Source organism: Bos indicus, chromosome 1, assembly GCF_029378745.1.
Source record: "Bos indicus isolate NIAB-ARS_2022 breed Sahiwal x Tharparkar chromosome 1, NIAB-ARS_B.indTharparkar_mat_pri_1.0, whole genome shotgun sequence".
Taxonomy (NCBI): domain Eukaryota; kingdom Metazoa; phylum Chordata; class Mammalia; order Artiodactyla; family Bovidae; genus Bos; species Bos indicus.
In genome coordinates, this window is record NC_091760.1 from 3,851,229 (window position 1) to 3,872,455 (window position 21,227).

General features: G+C 50.0%; 1 protein-coding gene across 1 annotated transcript in view; it reads left to right on the plus strand.

Annotated features, from left to right (window-relative positions):
• Positions 1-20,131, plus strand: part of URB1 (URB1 ribosome biogenesis homolog) — a 78,105-nt gene extending 57,974 nt beyond the window's left edge. Inside the window, exons 30-39 of the mRNA XM_019964953.2 lie at positions 55-157; positions 8,697-8,857; positions 9,296-9,407; positions 11,237-11,343; positions 12,095-12,238; positions 13,351-13,460; positions 15,295-15,492; positions 16,950-17,191; positions 17,597-18,169; positions 19,366-20,131. Of these exons, the coding sequence (XP_019820512.2) occupies positions 55-157; positions 8,697-8,857; positions 9,296-9,407; positions 11,237-11,343; positions 12,095-12,238; positions 13,351-13,460; positions 15,295-15,492; positions 16,950-17,191; positions 17,597-18,169; positions 19,366-19,547 (1,932 nt within the window). The 3' untranslated portion in view covers positions 19,548-20,131. The remainder of the gene's footprint in view (positions 1-54; positions 158-8,696; positions 8,858-9,295; positions 9,408-11,236; positions 11,344-12,094; positions 12,239-13,350; positions 13,461-15,294; positions 15,493-16,949; positions 17,192-17,596; positions 18,170-19,365) is intronic.
• Positions 20,132-21,227: the final 1,096 nt, after the last annotated feature.

The following is a 21,227-nucleotide window of genomic DNA, read 5'->3' on the forward strand; positions in this document are numbered from 1 at the left end:
GGTCACATTTACGAGGCTGACCTGCACGTTTCTGTCTGTCTCGGGCTGTTTCAGGACGCACAGGAGCCGATATTTAGAGACCGGAGCACGATGGATCTCGGGGACCTTTATGACCCCTGTTTCCTCCTTCATCTCTTCAGTGAACTGACCAGGCCAGGTAACTGCAGTCTTCCAGAGTGGGTGGAGGGGTCATAATTTTTACCATAATTACCAGTGTGTGTGCCTAGTCACTCAGTCATGTCTGAGTCTTGGCAACCCCGTCGACTGTAACCCACCAGGCTCCTCTGTCCATGGGATTCCCCAGGCAAGAAGACTAGAGTGGGTTGCCATTTCCTCCTCCAGAGGATCTTCCTGATCAGGGATTGAACCTGCGTCTCCTGTGTCTGTCTCATTGGCCGGCAAATTCTTTACTGTTGTGCCACCTGGGAATCCCGCATAATTACCAGATTAGGACCTGAATCTTGAAAATAATTCTTGAAGGATCTTCAACTGCCTTCTCACCTTTTTCCTTCCATTGATTTTCAGCAAAGTAACAGTTAATGTTTTGAATACACGATTGTTGTTGTTTTTAATTATAATTTAAAAATCTGGGTGTGTCTTTCATGTTTTCCTAATTGTAATGGCAAGAGTTCTGAGTTCTCACTGAAATGAGAGATTTTGTCTTTGACAACGAGTGAGAGCCTGCTAAGGTTGGCTTTCTCTTGGTTTAAGTATATCTGTGAAATGGCCTTTTGTATCTGCTACCCTGAGGGTGGGAATCTTCGCAGGTAAATGGGTTGGGGAGAGAGAAAGAACAGAAACATGTCCAGGTGCACACTGGTGAAGACGGGGGTCTGATTCCCAGGCTGGTCGGGTCTGCTGGTGTGGGGCATTTTGTCAACAATTGGTGTGTAATGCTATCTCAGTATGGTGTGTATTTGCATTTTCCTAATAGCTAATGATGTTGAACATCTTATGACTTACTTGCCATCTATAATCTTTTTTGGTGAAATGTCAATTCATGTCTTTTGCCCATTTATCCTGATGGGTTTTATTTGTTTTTACTGTTGGGTCTTGAGGGTTCTTTATATATTGTAGGTATGAGTCCTTTGTTTGATATGTGGTTTGCAAATATTTTCTCCCAGTGTGTAAGCTTATCTTTTCACCTTCTTAACACCCTTCTTCAAAGAGCAGAAGTCTTCAGTTTTGATGAGGTCTAGTTTATCTGTTTTCCCTTTTATGGGTCAAGCTTTTGGTGTCAAGTCTTAAGAACTCTTTGCCCATCCCTCCATCCCAAAGAATTTCTCCAATGTTTATTTCTGAAAGTTTCATTGTTTTAGCCTTTATATTTGAGTCTGTGGCCTCTTTTGAGTTAATTTGTGTATAAGGTGTGGAGTGTAGGTCCAGCCACGTTGGTTTGCCTGCAGATGTTCTGATCCAGCCCCCCATTTGTCAATCCACCATCTCTCCTCCTCATCCCTTCTCCCAGTGACCACCAGCCAGGGGAGTCCCGGCTCCCCTGCACTGACACTTCCTGGCTGGGAGGGCAGGCGTGGTCGTTACCACTCTTCACGTGGCCCCAAGCGGGAGCCTCATCCATCTGCTGTGTTAGGCTCCCTCTGATGCATCGTGGGGACCAGTCATTGTGCTGCCTGAGAGGGTCCCTGACATCTACCTCCTGGTTGCCACGGCCGCATAGATTAGGTGCCCTGAGAGACCATGCCTCACTGATCACTCTTATGTTCTCCTTTTTTAAACTTGATATCTCTTCCCTGCCGCCCTCCCCCACCCCCGGCCATGCAGCTTGTGGGATCTTAGTTCCCCGCCTAGGGTTTGAACCCTGGGCCCACGCAGTGAAAGCTCTGAGTCTGTAACCCCTGGACCACTGGGGAATTTCCTAAACTTGACATCTTTTTATACTCAAATGTTGCTCCTTGCGACCAGATTTGCTGATCCTCCACCACTGCCCTTCAGTTCCTCACAGAAGAATGAGAGGGCTGTGTTCTCAGAGCAAACCCCTGCCTTGGTCACCAGGTTCTGTGGCTGAGCCGAATCTTCTTTGCAAGAGAGCAAGTGTGCATGTCAAGTGATGATGATGGCCAGCGGTGACTATTACCAGTAACTGGGGAGCCATGTCTACTACGCTCTTTGATTCCCCCATGCTTTGGCTGTGCCGGCTAAGTCTGTTTCTCATCAAATATGAAAATAGATTTTCCACAGTCTAAAAATATGATGCAACTTCAGTGAATTACTGCAAGTCATTTAGTCTGTTGCCCTAATTTTCAGTAGAGCATTTAGGAGGCAGAAGGTAGAGGCTTGGAAAACACTTTAATAGAGAAATAGTAAAATCAGGACTGTTGTTCTCAGGATCTTGAATATTGCCCTTTTGGGGCAAAGGAGGGTAGGGGAAGGACAGGATCTGAAAGGCCTTTTGTGAAGAGAGGTAACTAGTAAATGTTCTTTCAAGTTAGGGAAATACAGCCCATTTTACATTTTATTGTTATAACATTTGCAGATCATGTCTACCAGAAAGGATTTGCGCTAGCTTAAAATACCGGTTACCCTACGATCATTCACATGAAAGTAGAATTTTTAAAAAAGTGTAGAAATAGATAGGCAAATAGAAATGCAAACCAAACACACCAAGAAAAACTAGGTCGTTACATTTTGCTCTGGGCTACTTGCTTATAATCCAGAACAACAACAACAACAAAATGGAAGCAGAATATTTTAAACAAATGTTTATCATCTGATAAAGGGAAGCATACATTCATCAGGAGGGGAAAACTAGCGGTAAAGGGACAAGCTGAATAAAACAGAAGTCTGTGAGCAGCATTTATAATGGCCAAAGGCTTATTGTGGTTGAATTAAGTCATCAATCTTTTTTTCATATTGTTATTTTTTTTAAGTTATTATTGCATTTACTTTTGCCCTGGTGGATAAGTGACCATGAACAATGTTTTAAATAAACTTTTATTGAAGTGTGATATATAGAAACCCATACAGGTCATATTATGTATGTATGAGTTGGGGGGGAAAACCCCCAGTCAGATCAAGGAACAGAACATAGTCCACAGCCCCCCAGGCCCCTTGCTGGCCAGGACCCCTTCCGCCTCAGTAGGGGCCAGTGTCCTACATTTGAAGTTTATTTAAATGACATTAAACACTCTCTTTTGTAGAAGCTCCATTTACCCACATTGCATTTGTGAGGTTCATCCATGCCGCGTGTGGCAGGAGTTTTTCACGCATGTTTTTGTTTCCTGAGGTGGCACTAGGGTCCAAGTGTTGCCGAACATTTTGTAATCCTAAATTGGGTGTGTGGTTGGTTTTTGGTGTGGTGGCCAGGCTTGAGAGAACCAGTCTCAGCGTTGCGTGTCAACCCTTTGCTGAAAATGGGAACCTGTCTCCTTAACCTTGCTGCTTCTCTCCTTTGAGTCCTTGGCTGAGAAGCAGGGCCAGCCTTTTGCCATGGCAGTGACAAATGCTCGCACAGCAAATGCTTGTCCTCAGGAGAACCAGGCCTTCAGTTGCTGTTTAACAGAACAGGGAGGCCCCTGTGCGGTTCTCTCTAGGGCCGTGGACAGGGCCTCGGTGGACCCTCCCTGGGACTCGCCTTCCTGGCCAGGCCGCCTCTAGGAGATGGTGTGAGAGGAGGTGTGAGGAGGCTGAGGCTCTGACAGCACCGCTGCGCTGCCACTGGACCCCTTAAAACGTGGACTGCTTTGCATTTTAATCCTTGATAATTGTCCTGATTAAGCCAGGACAAATTTGTTGTCACCAGGGGAAATTGCTATTTTTGAGGTTCTTAAACAAAACGACTGGTATTTCTGTTTTTTGATCACCTTTATATTTTCAATTGTCAAGGGGCAGCTCTTTTCCATACGTTTTACAAAGCCAAGACTTCCAGAGGATAACAGATCCCACAGAACATGAAATTGACTTTTCCTCATGGACATACGGAAAATCCTTTTGTCTTTAAAGTGTCCGTGATTACTGCTAAATACTAGCTATTTTTAGTGAGTATAATATTAAATGTTTAGAATGTTCTCTTTCCCAAACTTATTCTATTTATGTGTTTTTATTATGGATCAATAGGTATGTAGGTGTATCTTAAATATAACTCATCTTCCCCAAAATAGTATAATTTTATCCCTCAGTTTGATGCTTTGTAAAGCTTTTGTAAATTTTCCCCCCTCCCATCAGAAGTGGTCACTTGTTAGAAATGAGAAAAGTTAGTCTGTAAGCTGTTAGAGCAGAAGAGTCTTCTAATTATTCTTTTTCCTTTTACTTTTTTTTCCTTCCAGTTTTACTGAGATATAATTGACATCAGCACTGTATAAATTTAAGATATTCAGCATAGAGATTTGACTTAACACACATCATGAAATGATTACGGCAGTCAGTTGAGTGAGCATCCAACACCTCATATACAATAAAATTAAAGAAATATTTTAAAATGTTTTCCTTGTGCTGAGAACTCAGCATTTACTCTCTTACCAACTTTGCTATATAGCATACAATAGTGTTAATTAAATTTATTGTATTGTGCATTATATCCCTAGTACTTATTTATTATAGTTGGGAGTTTGTATGTTTTGACTCCCTTCATCACTTTTCCCTCCTGTCCCTTGGCGTCTGGTAGCCACAAATCTGATCTCTTCTCCTCTGGGTTTGTTTGTTTGTTGTTTTTCAACTATAGTTGACCTACAGCATTATTAGTTCCTGGTGCATAACATAATGATTTGATGTTTCTATACGTTTGAAAATGATCGCTGCTCCATCCTGTTACTTAAAATCTGCATCTTGAGATTAAAAGTGGTTTCTTGTAGACAGCAGACACTGGGTTTTGTTTCTTCATCTAGTCTGACCGTGTTACTGTTATTCAGTCTCAGTCGTGTCTTAATTTTATGGCTTCAGTCACCATCCACAGTGATTTTGGGGCCCAAAAAAATAAAGTCTGTCACTGTTTCCTTTTTTTCCCCCCCATCTATTTGCCATGAACCAATGCTTTTTAATTGGAATGTAAATACCATTTAATGTTGATTATTGATCTGATTCCACTTCATTTACTGACTTTTAGCAGTAGTTTGTGTGCTTGTGAGTGTATGTACGTGTGTGTGTGTGTGTTGGTTGCTTTAAGGTTTATTATATACATATTCAATGTATTGTGGTTTACCTTCAAGTGCCATTATACCCCTTCATGGATAGTAGAAGCATCTTAGAATAGTATCTCTCTTTCCCCTCCTGGCTTTCATGCTTTAAGTATCATAAATTTTCCATCCATATGTTAAAGATCTCACAATATGTGGTTATTTTTGCTTCAAACTATCAATTACCTTTTAAAGGGATTTAAATATTTTTGTTTATCCCGTAGTTATCATTTCGTGTTCTCTTCATTCTTTAATTTCCATATTCTATCATTTTCCTTCTTCCCAAAACACTTCTTTTAAGAATTCTTGAAGTTCATGGCTGTCGGTGATCCATTCTTTCAGCTTTTAAAACGTCTTAACTTCTGAAAGATTTTCATGGGGTATAAAGTTCTAGGTTGACAAGTTTTTTTCTTATGTATGTTAAAGATGTTGATGCCTTGATTCTAGATTGCATTGTTTCTAACAGGAAATCTGCTGCCATTCTTATCTTTGCTCCTGTCTATGTTTTGAGACTACCTCTAAGATTTTTTTAATCATTGTTTTCAAGCAATTTGATTATGATAAACTTGGGTATAATTTTATTTTATTTTATTTTTTGGACTGTTTTGGCCCTGTAGGTTTGTAGTTTTTCAAATTTGGAAGAGTTTTGGCCATTATTTCTTCATTTTCAGGGACTCCACTTCCACATGTATTAGCCTGCTTGAAATTGTCCCACAAATGCTCATGGTTTTAGAATTCTTTTTTCTCTCTGTGTTTCAGTCTGGTTAAATTCTGTTGTGTCTTCAAGTTCACAGATTTTTTTTTCTGCAGTGTCTAATCTTCTGATCAGCTTATCTAGTACATTTTTTTGTTTGTTTTGTTGAAGTATAGTTAATTTACAATGTTGTGTTAGCTTTAGGTATACAGCAAAATGATTCAGTTATACAACAATATATCTATTCTTTTCCCTTATAGGTTATTACAAAATATTGAGTATAGTTCTTTGGGCTATAAGGTAGGCCTTTTTTCCCTCATATAGTAATGCATGTATGTTAATTCCATACTCCTAATTTATTTCTCCTCCCTGGTCCTTTGGTAACCATAAAGAAGTTCTTTTTTTTTTTAAAGATTCCACATATAGGCAATATCATATGTTATTTCTCTCTCTCGGGCTTACTTTGGTTGGTATGATAATCTCTTAAGTTCATCTCCATGTTGCTGCAAGGGGCATTTTGTTCTTTTTTATGGCTGAGTAATATTCCGTTGTATAAATGCACCGCATCTTCTTTATGCGTTCCTCTGTGGATGGGCATTCAGGTTGCTTCCATGTCTTAGTTACTGTGAGTAGTGCTGCAGTGAACATTAGGGTGCGTGTATCTTTTCCAATTACGGTTGTCTGCAGATACACGCCCAGGAGTGGGATTACCGAAGCATATGTTAGCTCTATTTTTAATTGTTTAAAGAAACCTCCATTCTGTTCTTCTTAGTGACTGCACCAGTTTACGCTGTCAACAATTCATCCAGTGCATTTTTCATTTCAGAAATTCAAAATTTATCTCGAGAAGCCTGACTAGGATTTTCTTATCTTCCATGTCTCTACTTAACACACCCAGTCTTTCCTCTAGCTTCTTTTCATTTATTTGTATATTTTTAGCTGTGCTGGGTCTTCATGGCTGCACGGCCTTTTCTCTAGTTGTGGCGTGCAGGCTCAGTTGCTGTAGTTCCCGGGCTCTAGAGCACAGGCTCATTAGTTGTGGCCCACGGACTTAGTTGCTCCAAGGCAAGTGGGATTTTCCCAGACCAGGGATTGAACCTGCATCTCCCAGGCAGATTCTTTACCACTGAACCACCAGGGAAGTCCATCCTCTGGTTTCCTGAGCATGTAGAATTCAGTGCTGCTAACTTTATAAATGTCTTTGTCTACTAATTCTGTTATCTGTGTCATTTACAAGTCATTTCCAAATAGTAAGTTTTTCTCTTCACAATGGGCCATGTTCCTGCTTGTTTGACTGTCTGGCAGTTTTTACTGGAAGCCAGACATTGTGAGTTTTACCTCCTTTGGGGCTGGGTATTTTGTTATTCTTGTGAAATGTTGTTCAGCTTTGTTCTAGTACACATTCAAGTTTCTTAGAAATGGTTTGATCCTTTCCAGTGTTGCTTATAAGCTCTGTTAGTTGGGACCAAGCAACATTTAGTCTGGAAGGACCTTTGCCGCACAAGTGAGGTGACATGCCCTGAGCCTGCTACCTTGTCCCTGGGTGCTGCAGGGACTTGGCCCTGGCTGGTGGGAGCCTGGGGTTGTCTCTGCTGAGCCCTCTGGGTGGTTCTTTCCCAGCCTGGGGTGGCTTGCTCACACGCGCTTGCCGACGGGCATCCTCTCGGTGGAGCACTCTTCTCTCGGGCTCGGCCTCCTGCACTCCGGCCACTTGGCCTCCCAGGCCCCCCGCCGCTCTGTGCCCTCAACTCAGAGCTGCCTGGGCTCTGCCTCGGTTTGCCCCACTGTGCATGGCCTGGGAACTCTCCAGGTGTGAGCTGCAGCGATCGGAGGGGCACCTGGTCTCCTGTCTTCAGGGATCACCGTCCTCTGTTGCTCCACGTGCAGTGTCTTGAAAATCCTTAGTTCGTGCCTTCAGTTGTTTTTTCAGTTGGACAGATGAGTCTCTTTCCTGTGTCTCTCCTGGCTAGAAGTGGAAATGCTGGTCCTTCTGCGATACGGTGTGAGAGCTGAGAAAGGGGAGGGGACCCGCGCGTAAGCGGCTTCCAGGAGCTCTTGCTGCTTCTGAGGAGGAAGAGAGCTTGCGTGGTGCGCGGGTCCCCGTCCCTGGCGTGACTCAGCCCCTCTCAGCCCTGTCACCCCAAGGCAGGGACTGTAGGCACACCCACAGGTCCTCCACCTTGTGGTCCCTACACTTTTGGACAGCCACTCGTTTGAGGACCGTTATGTGTCTATATAGCTGTTTGGACTAAGAAGAAGTAGCTATTATCATTCTTCTTCTTGATTTATTTTTAGCTTTTTTTTTGTTTGAACTGCGGACATTATGTTTTTAAGTCTTAAACTTTGGGGAGAGATGAGAAAAGAAAAAAGAGTTTGACTTGTAGAAAATATTATCAGTGGTGTATATATATATATATTTTTTGGTTTATCTTTTATTGATGGTACATTCCAAGATCACTCATCCGACTGACTACGCTGGCTTTTCCTGCTGAGTCCCTTCCCCCTAACCTCAGGCTTCTTCATGCTGGGACCTCAGTGGTGGGTCCTGATGTCACTTCCGACACCTCTGAACATCTCTGATGTTCTCCGACTCCTCGGGTATTTGTGAGAAGTGATGAAGGAGTCCTCGTTGGGATTTACAAGTGTCTCAGAGACTGAAGGCGTGTGATTGCTGCTGCAGGAGGGGACAGTCTTTTAGACAGCCGCAGCAGAACCTAAGGGAGCAGGAGGGGGGCTTGCATGTCTGTGTCCGGCATGCACACACGTTGCTGATGATGGTAAACTGCAAAAGGAAATGGAACTCCGTGTTGCACGCGTGTCATGGAATCATTGTGTGTGTGTGTGTAGTTAACACTGTGTTTTATCTCCCTCAGAATTTGTGGTGGATTGTAGAAAATTCGTGGATTCAAATGCTTTGGGCCTGACTGTCGCGGCCCTCAGCAGCTACGACCCACAGATGCGCGCCGCAGCCTACGCGGTGCTGGCGGCCTACTACTCACACCTGGAGGGGGCGCGTTTCCGGGAGCAGCCCCAGGTAAGCGGGGCTGAGGGGGCCTGGTGGGAAGATTTCCTGAAGAATTCAGAGGCGTTGCCCAGAGACTCTGATACAGAACCAAAGTCTTGTCTCCTCCTAGCGGGGCGGGGGGTGGTGCCAGAGGTCATCTTGGGTCCTCAGTCCTGGGTGGTAGAGAGAGGTCTCCCCTTACAAGAACTCTTCCTGTGTCATGGAGGGCAGAGCAGTTCTCGTTTCTGTCGACTTGTTCCTTGATCTGAACTCAGGCTACAGCAGCTGTCACCCAGGACACACAGAGCCTCAGAAGCCGTGCCCTGAGGTGGTGGTGGGGGGTGTGAGCCCCTGGATGTGAGGAGTGGGCCACCCTGCAAAGCCATGGATTAGGCTGCCCGAGACAAGGCTGGTCACAGCTGTTCTGCAAATTTTCCCCCCGACCCCGCCCTTTTTCCTGCTTTTAAGGTACTGTACCTGTTGGACGTGGTCAGGAATGGGATCCGAACCAAGAACATGAGACTCACCTTCACCCTGACTCTCTTCATTGCCAAGGCAGCCTTGCAGATTTTGAAACCAGGTACCACTGCTAGAATCTGGTCGGGGTGAGGTGGAAATTCTGAGGCTGAGTGAGCCCATGTGGTTGCGTTAATCGCACTGGCATAACCGGTCCACTGCACGGGTGTGAGGGTCACAAGTGCAAGGTGCAGGAGGGTGTGTGTGAATGTGAAGGGGGACCAGTGTGTGTTCCTATCTGCCTGCAGGCGTGTAAAGCTGCAGTAAAGGCAGATCACAGCTCCACCAGAGGGCCTGCTGAGGGAGTCACAGATGTGCATGTGCGCTTGGAGGGGGCCTGACGCAGAGGCCCCATCGGTGCTGGCAGCCACGCTCCAAGCTCTGGGGTCAGCGTCAGCACAGCTCACTGGCGCGACGACAAGCGGCTTGTGGGTCCCTGTGCCCGTGTCACCAGGGCGCAGAACATGGCTCCGCTTGGTCCTCACAGCCGCCCAGTGTCGGGGTGGTCTGAGCACGAGTCAGTCTATCATGGGACCTTTTCTTTTTGTCACTAGTGAAAAGTTACAGAATGTTGATGCCGTTAGGGACCACAGGGCTCTGCAGGTAATGCGGTTGTTTTCAGACAAGGAGACAGCCTTCCAGCCGAAGGTTAACCCCAAGGTTATGTCGCTTCAGTCATGTCTGTCCCTTTGTGACCCTATGGACTATAGTCCACCAGGCTCCTCTGTCCATGGGATTCTCCAGGCAAGAATACTAGAGTGGGTTGCCATTTCCTCCTCCAGGGCATCTTCCTGACCCAGGGATCGAACCTGCATCTCTTAGGTCTCCTGCATCTCTTTACCACTAGTGCCACCTGGGATCCCAAATAGTTTGTCCAAGGCCCAGCAATTAGTCTGCAGTCAAGTTGCTGTTGGAATTCAGATCAGATTTTCATCTGCTCCTGTATCATTTTTATTACATGTTTTTTTTTTTTTTAGCCTTAGAAATTATGGGAGGGAAGAAGGTAATTAGCCATTTAGACTCTAAAGAAACAGGCTCTTCAGAGAAAATATCCTAGCTGAGGTCATGAGGGATAGTCTTGGCCTCCCATCCAGTCTGTGCCCCCGCAGTGAGCTGTCCCACGTCAGACCTCATGTCAGTGCAGGGGCTCAGGGCAGCGGTCTTGGATGGGCTGTGAGGCTGCAGGTGCTTTGGATAAATGGGAGATGACGCTCCAAGGGTGAGACCAGGGGAGGAGGTGTCAGCCCTATTGCATCCCAGACCAAGTGACCCAGGGCAGGTCTGAGCCCCCTTTGCTGTGGAAGCTCCCTCAGTGGGAGGCCGATGAGCTGGTATTCGCCCTGTGCTGTCTTCGGTGTGGCAGCCCGCACTCTGCCCACCAGCTGATTGGAGCTTAGGCTGATGCCTCGGAGGGAGTAGTATCAGCAAAGGACTGCACATCCCCAAGTGGTTCCTGAGCTGTGAGAGAAGCCCTTATGCCGTGTAGACCTAAGGTGTCTTACTGCATTTTAATTCTTGAGAACTGATCACCTGGATGAGAATTAGAAAGCCCCGTGGGGGCAGGGATTTCTGTCTGACCATCCCCCCCAGGACCCCGCTCCCCAACTCCACCTGGTCATGGGGTGTCCTTTTGGCGCCATCCTGAGTGACAGTCAGGCTTCCCTGGTGGCTCAGACGGTAAAGCGTCTGTCTGCAGTGCAGGAGACCTGGGTTTGATCCCTGGGTCGGAAGGATCCCCTGGAGAAGGAAATGGCGACCCACTCCAGTACTCTTGCCTGGAAGATCCCATGGATGGAGGAGCCTGGTAGGCTACAGTCCATGGGGTCGCAAAGAGTCAGACACGACCGAGCGACTTCACTTTCCCTTTGAGTGACAGTCTGCTTGTGTTCACAGAGGAGCATATGTACATGAAGATCAACAAGTTCCTGCTGTCCCACGAGTACCTGAACATGAGCAAAGTTCCAGGCTTCTACCAGTTCTTCTACAGCTCGGACTTCGAGGTAGCGCCCTGCCCTGAGGTCCACGGGGCCCCCAGTCTCCTAAGTGGGATGCTCAGCCACCGCGCCAACTCGTCCCTGCAAAGACTTGTCGGCTACAGAGCATATAGGCTGGGGTGGAGGCTGGGGGGCAGGCGGACCTGCCTGTGAAAACGCTTTCCAGTCCATACCGTGATTCTCGGGTGACTTCTCAGACCTCACAGACCCCAGAGGCCTTGAGTCACAGCCTCCTCACGGTTATTTTCTGGGTGAATCACAGGATTGATTATTGATGTGCTTTTATGGAACATATGAGCACAGTTGAGGTCTTCCCTGTAGCTCAAATGGTACAGAGTTCTCCTGCAATGCAGGAGACCAGGGTTCGATCCCTGGGTCAGGAAGATTCCCCTGGAGAAGGGAATGGCAATCCACTCCAGTATTCTTGCCTCGAAAATCCCATGGACAGAGGACACTGGGGGGCTACAGTCTGTGGGGTCGCAAAGAGTCGGACACGACTGAGCAACTAACACTACACTGAGCACAGTTGAGTATGTAAGTCTGACCTGGTCCTTTATTCCTGACCCAGAGAAATGGAAGCAGAGAGGAGAGAGGGAGGGTTTTTAATAACAGACCCAGAAACGGAGGGTCGGGGGCTGCCATGCTGCAGTCTTCACCACCCCTTGAAAATAGTGGTGCTGGAAGAGTTTTCAGGAAAAAAAAAAAAAAAGAGCCTTCACATGTTTAACGACTGTCTCTTGTTTGCGGGACTTTACAGCAGAAGACAGAGCGGGAGTGGGTGTTGGGGCTCCTTCGCCAGGGAATGCGGGACAAGCACTGCTTCGAGCTGTGCGCCAGGCGGGGCGTCCTCCACATCATCCTGTCCTTCTTCGGCAGCCCGCTGTGCGACGAGGCGGCCCAAGTAGGTGACCCCAGGGCCTGAGGGCTGGGGGGGCCTGAGGGCTGGGGGGGCCTTTGCTCGGGGTTCCACCACCTGCAAGTCCCGCCCCGTGGACCCTCACCTGACCGCCTGCTTCAACATTAGCTTCCCGGCCCTCACCTGGGCCCAGGGCCATCTGGGAGGGAGGCGGGTGGTGAGAAACCAGGAGGCTCTGGGCAGCCGAGAGCTCACGACTGAGGCGCTTCCAGACACGCGCAAGCCACCAGCATGTCACGTAACACAGAGAAACTGCAGGTCATCAGACCTTGGCTGGGAAAGGAGCCGGGCTTTGAAACCTCCTGCCTCACAGCTGACAGGGAGTCTGCACGAGTTCTGTCCCTGGAGCAAGAAATCTTGTGGAGTGAGACGTTAACTAGGAAAGGCATATGGGGTTTTGATGAGTTTCTAGCCTGATCAGTGTCTGTCTCTGGCATCACCTAAAATATGGGTAAAGAGGAATGAGTCTGCATAAGTGGAATTTGAGTACGGTAGATTTCTACTTTTTATGGCATGTGAGAACTCTAAGGCACCCAGTTAGGGACTTCCGTGGTGCTCCAGTGGTTAGGACTCCGTGCTTCCACTGCAGGGGGCACAGGTTCAATCCCTGGTTGAGGAACTAAGATTCCCATATGCTGTGTGGTTTGCCAAAAAAAAGTATGTGTGTGTGGGGGGGGAGCACCCCGTTAACAGTTCCAGCGGCAGTCGCATCTCTCTGTCCTCTCCACGTGGTAAAAGGAAGCGATGAAATGAGCCGCCAGCAGTTCATGGCTGGACTGGCAATGAGTCTTCACTGTCCCACTCAGGCTGCCAGGATGCGGGGCCGTGTGGTTTGCATGCCACGTCTCACCTTGTGATGGATTAGCGGGTGGGTGTCCCTGGGCTGGCACTCTCCCTGTGGCCATCTGTGTCCTCTGGCTGTTACGGTGGGGCAGGTGGTCCCCCACGGCCACCATTCCCGCACACCTGGCAGATGTCACGTGCAGCGACCGCCTGTGGAGTGGGAACACATCGTTCTGCTTTTAAGGCCTTCCCTGGTTCAGGTAACTCAGGTTATTCCCATGGAAGACCAATGACTTTTTGCTTGGGGTTGACAGAACTGGATTCTGGAGATTCTGCAGAATGCCGCCCGGAATGCCAGGTCTGCCTATGAGATGCTGCGGGACTACAGCCTTCTGACGTGGGTCCTAAACATCCTGGAAAGCAAGTAAGCACCTTATGCCCTGGGAAGAGGGGTTGGGCAGGGGTAGGGTGGAGGAGCGCATGCGCACTGGGCATGGGGCTGGGGGGAGGGCGCACATGCGTGCTGGGCGTTGGGGAGAGCACGCCTGCATGCTGGGTGTGGGGGTGGGGGAGCGCATGCGCACTGGACATCCGGGCGAGGGGGGAGCACGTGCATGCATGGTGGGCGTGGGGTGGGGTGGCGTGGGGCATGGGACTGCGTGTTATCTGGGCATGGGGTGGGTATAGGCAGAACGCATGCATGCATGCTGGGCATCAGGCAGAGGGGCGTGGGATGAGACCATGAGATCATGGCAGCTCCTGCAGCTCCAGTGTCCGCTGGGAGATTCCAGGAGAATCCGCGTTCCCCAAAACAGCATCCTCTACACCACCTTTCTGTCTCTCCTGCGCGGCCCAGGCTGCTCTCTGGGAGTGGGGTTCTCTCCGAAGTTTCGAGGCCGCTGCCCTCCCTGAGGCAGAAATGGGGAGCCTCGGGTTTCGGGAGCGATCGCTCATGCGGTGATGTGGGTTGGCACTCCACTCCCACCCAGGGTCGAGGTGCCCTGCTAAGGGTCCGTACCGGAGCCGCATCAAGGGCTGGCGTGGCTATCTTGTCTTGTGACGGGGGGCTGCTGTCACTAGGTAGCTCAAATGACACGGATTTGTTTTCTCACCTCCGAGGGCCGACGTGGTCGGCCTTGGTGAGAGCCTTCTTCCCGGTGTCCGCACTGCCAACCGTGTCCTGGCAGGGAGAGAGAAGGAGAGCGCTCTGGTCTCTTCCGCTTCTTGACAGACAGTGACAGTGAAAGTCGCTGAGTCGTGTCCGACTCTTTGCGACCCCATGGACTATACAATCAATGGAATTCTCCAGGCCAGAATACTGGAGTGGGTAGCCTTTCCCTTTTCCAGAGGGTCTTCCCAACCCAGGGATAGAACTCAGGTCTCCTGCATCGCAGGCGAATTCTTTACCAGCTGAGCCACAAGCTTCTTACAGGGTGCTAATCCGGTCATGGGGCTCCATCCTCACGACCTCATCTAAACCTAATGACCTCCCAAAGGCCCCACCTCCAAATGCAGTCACAGCGGTGGTTGGGGCTTCTACCTGTGAATGGTGGGGCGGGGAGGAAGGGCACACAGTTCAGTCCATAACATGATCTGTTTTGATTCCTAACAGTCTCCTGCCTCTGAGGCTGTGTGAAAAGATGAAGACTCTTGTCTCAGCAGACAGCCCCTCAGTGGCAGGAATCTTTCCTTCAGACAACTGTCTGTGATAATAATTCTGGGAATATCCAGACTCTTTGCCCCCCTGCCTTTTTTTTCTTTCTTCTTTTGTGCATTTTTTTAAAGAATTTAAAATTTTTTCTCCTAAAGAAAGTAGTATCTTCTCTCCAAAGGCTGCACTGGCTGATTGTCTGCTCCTGGCTGTTACCTCTGTGCTTCAGAGTGGGTTGTTCTCATGGGCAGGGAGGCTCTCCCTTCCGTGCCACAGAGGCTCTGGAGTATCTCTTAGATGGGACTGGGGAGAAAGGAGGGTTGGTGAGAAAGTTTCTTTCACCAGAAAGTTTCTGGTGAGAAAGGAGGGTTGCGCCCTGGGATGGAGCTGCTTTTGTAGCAGACACCCTGTCTTGCCTTAGGTGCTATGCCCGTCCGGGACTGCAGTGGCTGAGTGAGCGCATAAAAGGGTTGGAGGCTGGGGAAGAAGCCAGCCCCTTGGGGTGGCCACCACCATCACCGTCTCCTCCCTGGTTCCCGCCCACCCCTCCGGGAGATGGGAGGAGAGGGTGTGACAGAGAGCTGACTCTCCCCATATTTGGCTTCAGGTTTCTGGAGACCGAGCTGCTTTCCAACCTCATCTCCCTGCTGCACACACTGTGGGTGACCACGCTGGGCAACAGAGAAGTGGAGGCCGGGGCACAGCCTCCCTGCAAGCCTGGGTCCCAGGAGCCCCCGAAGCTGCTGGCCCTGCACCTGGTGGACGAGTTCCTCTACATTCTCCTTGTGCTCACGAAGCACCTGAGGTGAGCCCCTCCCCTGGGTCCCGGCTCCACAGGTGGGCTCTGGGCCAGGCCTGTGGTCCTTGTGGTGACCTCAGGACACCATTTCCGCTGCTCCTCTTTAACAGTTAGACTTTCGAGGTTCCTTTCCAGACCAGGAGAACTTAACACACTCAGAAAACCTGCAGCCTGTCACGCCAGATCATTTTTAGCAGGCAAACCATCTACTTGGATATTTGGATTCAAACACTCAAAATGATGTTTTGTAGAAAGAACATGTTTTCCGTGATTTTAAACCTAAGAAAGTTAAGCTGTTCCCAGACTCACCTCCACCTGTATTAGCCTGCACAGGCTCCCTTTCAGCCATGAATTTCCTGGAAAATTTCATTGTTTTCCCCTTGGAATTACACACTTGGTTTCCTCAGGAGAACTCAGCGCTTGTCAGATTCTACTGTGTTAGAGAAAATACACCATGTCTTCATACTTCTGATGTGGGAACAGAGGTGTGCTGATTGGAACTAGACAATGGATAGCAAATGGATTGTCATCTCAGAGTGAAAACCTTGATAAAGAATAGGGCATTTCATTTTCTGTTGTTCTGAAATCAGCTATTGAATCCACGCTGGGTAGCCATGTTTCTTATTTTCAGTTCAGTTCAGTCCCTCAGTCGTGTCCAACTCTTTGTGACCGCATGGACTGCAGCACGCCAGGCTTCCCTCTCCCATCACCAACTCCCAGAGTTTACTCAAACTCATATCTGTTGAGTCAGTGATGCCATCCAACCATCTTATCCTCTGTCATCCCCTTCTCCTGCCTTCAGTTTTTCACAGCATCAGGGTCTTTATTTTACAGTTGTCCAAAGACGCATGGCAGCCTACTCCAGCATTCTTGCCTGGGAAATTCCATGGACACAGGAGCCGGGCAGGCTACAGTCCATGGGGGTCACAAAGAATCGGACACGACCTTGCAACCAAACCACCACCAAAGACACATTGGTCTCTGAAAACTGGTTGTAATTCAGAATAACAACTGTATCAATAAATGTGAAAACGGTTAGAGCAGACAGTTTGGAATTTTAAATTCCTTAGAACTTGGAGGAATATATATCCTTCCACTGCCCTCCGTTAGGTTTAGCCATGAGTGTTGCTATCCCAGAGCTTTTCTTGGCCTTTAGTTCCTGAATTGGAGAGGATCCAGTGGTCCTGGAGTTGTTAGCAGGGCAGCTGGCACCCTGACCCTCTCCCAGTTTCCAGAGAACTTTCTGTGCCTCCAGGGTGGAGGTCGGACCCTGGTCCCCTGTCCTCCTCCCCTGGGGAGGTGCTGGGCTCCATGCCCTGGTCTGTTGGAAAGGGCTGCCCGAGCTGTGGGTGGGCCGTCGGCACCTCTAGTCTGTGGCTTGTCTGCTGCCCGGCCACCGAGGTCCTGGGCTGCAGGCAACAAGGCGGCCTCGCCCAGCCTGGGATTGTGGACTCCCCCCACAGGCCCACCTTGGCCTCCGCCCAGCTGACCGGCTTCTTCGGGGCACTCGACTCGGTCCTGAGGTACCGGGCCACCGTGCTGCAGGCCTTCAAGGACATGAACCGTCTGACCATGAACGCCACGGTGCTGTCCACCCGGGATGTCCTTGTGCTCCTGCACAAGTGGAGCCTCATCGAGAGAGACGTCCGGCTCCAGGAGGACCTGAGGGCCGCCACGGAAAAGTGCCAAGTCCGGGAGCTGCTGAGTGAGTGTCCGCTGCGTGGTTCTGTCTCATCTCTCACTCCCCAGGCATGCTTGCTGCCCTCCCCACCCCCCCAGAGCAGCTGGCGTCTCCCCTCCACCTCTGAGCAGCATGTCCACAGCTGCCAAGGCTTAGAGACAGGGTCTGTGTGTCTTCATAGCACTCAAGGGAGATGGGGCCCCAGCTCCCGCTCCCCTGTGCTCAGCTGTTACAATAGCGGTGATGACGGTCACAGGGAAACACTGACCCTGCCCGAGCTCCAGGCTGGGTGCGTCCTATGGGAACCCAGCTCTGAGCTGTGCCCTCCCCTGCGTGGATGCCCCACCCTCTGCATCTCTGTGGGGACGGGGAAGGGGGGAACAGCAGTCTGATGCCTTTTCTCTTTTTCTCTGTGTGTGCGGGTAACAGAGATGCTCAAGGAGAAGAACAAGCCCAGCGCGCCAGCCCGAGCCAAAGGCATGCGGGCCTGGAAGCGGAGACCTGGCGAGGCGGAGGAGGCGGCCGACCCCGAGCTGCCGGCGTCCGCCCTGGAGGCGTGCAGCGGCCTCCTGAGGTCCATTCTGACCCACTGGGCACCCGAGTTCCCCAGCGCCGACCCGGAGTGCGAAGACCCGGGCCCCGTGGGTGCCGTCGCCTCCCTGGTAGCTGGCTGGGTGCTGCGCTCCGCAGCCAGGAGTACCCTTGGCCGGGCGGACGCGGCGGGCCTTCTGGGCTGGCTCAAGAGCCACGTCCTGCCACAGCCGGCGGTGGTGGCTGAGCTTCTCCGCGATGGCACCGTGACGAGCAGCCTGTTCCGCCTGTACAGCCGGTTCTGCGGTGCTGCGGAGCCGGCGGGATCAGAGGACCGCTTGGCCGGCCTCTTCAACGCCGTCCTGCTGCGCCTGGTGGCGGCCCGGGGCACCGCGGGGATCCCCCTCCAGCCGGTGCTCGAGACCGTCCACCTCTGCTCCCTGGACGCCGAGGAGGATGCGGACACACGAGGTAACGTGGGGGGCTGGGCTCGGAGACTGCAGACTGCGCGGGGTGGGCCTGGGGCCGAGAGCACTTCCCGTTCTCACAGCCTGCGGGTGCTGTCAGTGAAGCCTTGTGGGGAGGACGGCCCTCAGCCCGGGTCTGTAGAGCACAGAGAGTCAGCCTTCTGGGTCCTGAGTGTGTGTGTGTGTGTGTGTGTGTGTGTGTGGTGGGGGGGCGGGGGCGGGGAGGCCCCACCTCTGCCTTCAGGTGAGACCTTGATCGAAGGGGAAACAGTGGAGAGGAACGCCCTCCGGGCGGCCTTGTGTACCCCTGGGGACGCTGCGTGGCTTTCTAACTTCCTACTGTTATCTCACACAGAGAATTAGGTTGCACCTCGTGGTCACAAGCACACACACTTGCACATACAGGCACCCAAGTCATAGTTCATATGCGCGGCATTTAGTGGGTGCTTGATAAAGGTGTGGGGGCTTCCCCAGTGGTGTTAGCAGTGAAGAACCTGCCTGCCAGTGCAGGAGACGTGAGAGATGCAGGTTCGATCCCTGAGTGGGGAACATCCCCCGGAGGTGGGCAGGGCAACCCACCCCAGCATTCTCGCCTGGGGAATCCCCACAGACAGAGGAGCCCAGGAGGTGACAGTCCATGGGGTTGCAGAGTCAGACACGACTGAGCGACCTAGCACACGATACAGGTGTGCCTGTGTGGATGAGGCACCGGCAAAGACCGTAAGAGGATAGCAGGGAGGCTGTGGGCATGTGCAGGGGGCTCCTCTGCTGTCAGGAGGGTTGGCCCTTCAGGGAGGGCTGGAGGGGGCCGGAGACTGGGCGGGGCCACAGCCCGGCAGGTGAGCTCACCTGGTCGCAGGGAGCCCTGCTGTCTCCCCTGGCCTGCAAACCTTCTTGTCTGTGCCTGTGGCCCAAAGGCCACCCCTGCCAAACTTCAGTTGTGGTTCTTGGCCTGGGTGGGTCAGCACCAAGGAAGAGGCTTACATTCAACACACAGTCATCACGTGAGAAAAGAGAGGTTTTAAAACGAACAGGAAAGATGAACCCAGTGGTTGAGTACAGGCAGGACTAACGTATCCACACGCTCACCGCAGGTTGCCACCTGGGGCCGAGCGAGCCCCAGGTCACCGTGCGTGGGGTGGGCGGCTCCTTCCCAGCTGACCGGCTTGCGTCCTAACGGTCTCGTTGTCCCTTCCTCAGCCGCCGCCGCGTTCCTGGTATCTCTGTACATTAAGGACATCTGGCTGGGGGCCCAGCAGCCAGACACCCTCCTGAGCCACGTCCGGATGGTCCTCGACACCGCGGAGGACTCGGGAGGGGGCAACGAGGAGGCCATCGTCCGGCTCTGTAGGGACATCGCGGCCACGGTCCCTGACATCTGACTCCTGCGGCTGGCACCTCCGGCTCCAGGTTTCAGGAGTCGGGTTGAGTCGGGGGTTTCCATGGAAAGCCTGTGAGACGCAGGCTGTGCGTGTCGACCTGCTGTTCTGACGGGAAATGTTGGCTTCTCTAGGTGACTGATACAAAAGAAGCTCAAGGGACCGTGTATGCAGAGAGGTCAGGGTTACAGTGGGCCTGGGTGGCCCTGGGCCCACGAGCCCTGGTCAGGGAAGACCCTTCCTCTGAGGTGCTTGTTGTTCCTCAGAGAAATACCTCAAACTGAGGTAACGCTAAAGTTGAAATGTCTAAAAGTATACGAGACACAGTTGCATGAAGAGAGATGTTTCAAGTTTCCTCTTCATAAGAAGTCACAGCAAAGCTTTGTGTAACTTTTTGAATAAATAAACCTTTCCAGTATTGTGTTAAAGGTATTTTACTAAATGAAAGGATGTTGTACTAAATTCTTAAAGTATAAAACTATTTTGTCTTCTGCTTGGAAAAGACTGCTTTATATTTTTAAAAATTCCATTTGAAAGCAAGGACTTTGAATTTTATAACTTGTTAATAAATGTCTATTTTTGTTAGATTTGGTGTTTCGTTTTTATTGACTGAAGCACAGACTATTTTTGTTCTACAGAAACCTGTATTTTAGAAGTCAGGATTTGACTTTTAAGATTCCTGTATAAATTGATATTGTAGCTGACAAACATTGAATATGAAATTTCATGCCAGGTAAAACTCGGTGCTGTTCATTTGAAGCTCTGCACGTACCATTGTGCCACGTCGGCACACAGCATTCCCGGTCTGTCACTGGGGAGGTGGCTGTTTATTTACCCTAACGGCATTTATCACCTGGAGAAGGTCATGGCAACCCACTCCAGTATTCTTGCCTGGAGAATCACCACGGACAGAGGAGCCCGGTGGGCTACAGTCTATGGGGTGCACAGTCGGACACAACTGAGCAACTAACCATATGACGTTTATAGCACTGGGAATGGCTTGGTTCCAGCTTAAGCATTTATACCTTTGTTTCCCTCCAGTGTTGTTTAGACTCTTTGGTGTTTTTTTTTTAATATATAATGACTTAAGGTTCTTACCTAACAGAAGCAGCCGATATTAAGAAGAGGTGGCAAGAATACACAGAAGAACTGTACAAAAAAGATCTTCACAACCCAGATAATCATGATGGTGTGATCACTCACCTAGAGCCAGACATCCTGGAATGTGAAGTCAAGTGGGCCTTAGCATCACTACAAACAAAGCTAATGGAGGTGATGGAATCCCAGTTGAGCTATTTCAAATCCTGAAAGATAATGCTGTGAAAGTTGCTGCACTCAATATGCCAGCAAATTTGGAAAACTCAGCAGTGGCCACAGGACTGCAAAAGGTCAATTTTCATTCCAAACCCAAAGAAAGGCAATGCCGAAGAATGCTCAAACTACCACACAATTACACTCATCTCACATGCTAGTAAAGTAATTCTCAAAATTCTCCAAGCCAAGCTTCAGCAGTACGTGAACCATGAACTTCCAGATATTCAAGCTGGTTTTAGAAAAGGCAGAGGAACCAGAGATCAAATTGCCAACATCCGCTGGATCATGGAAAAAGCAAGAGAGTTCCAGAAAAACAGCTACTTCTGCTTTATTGACTATGCCAAAGCCTTTGACTGTGTGGATCACAAT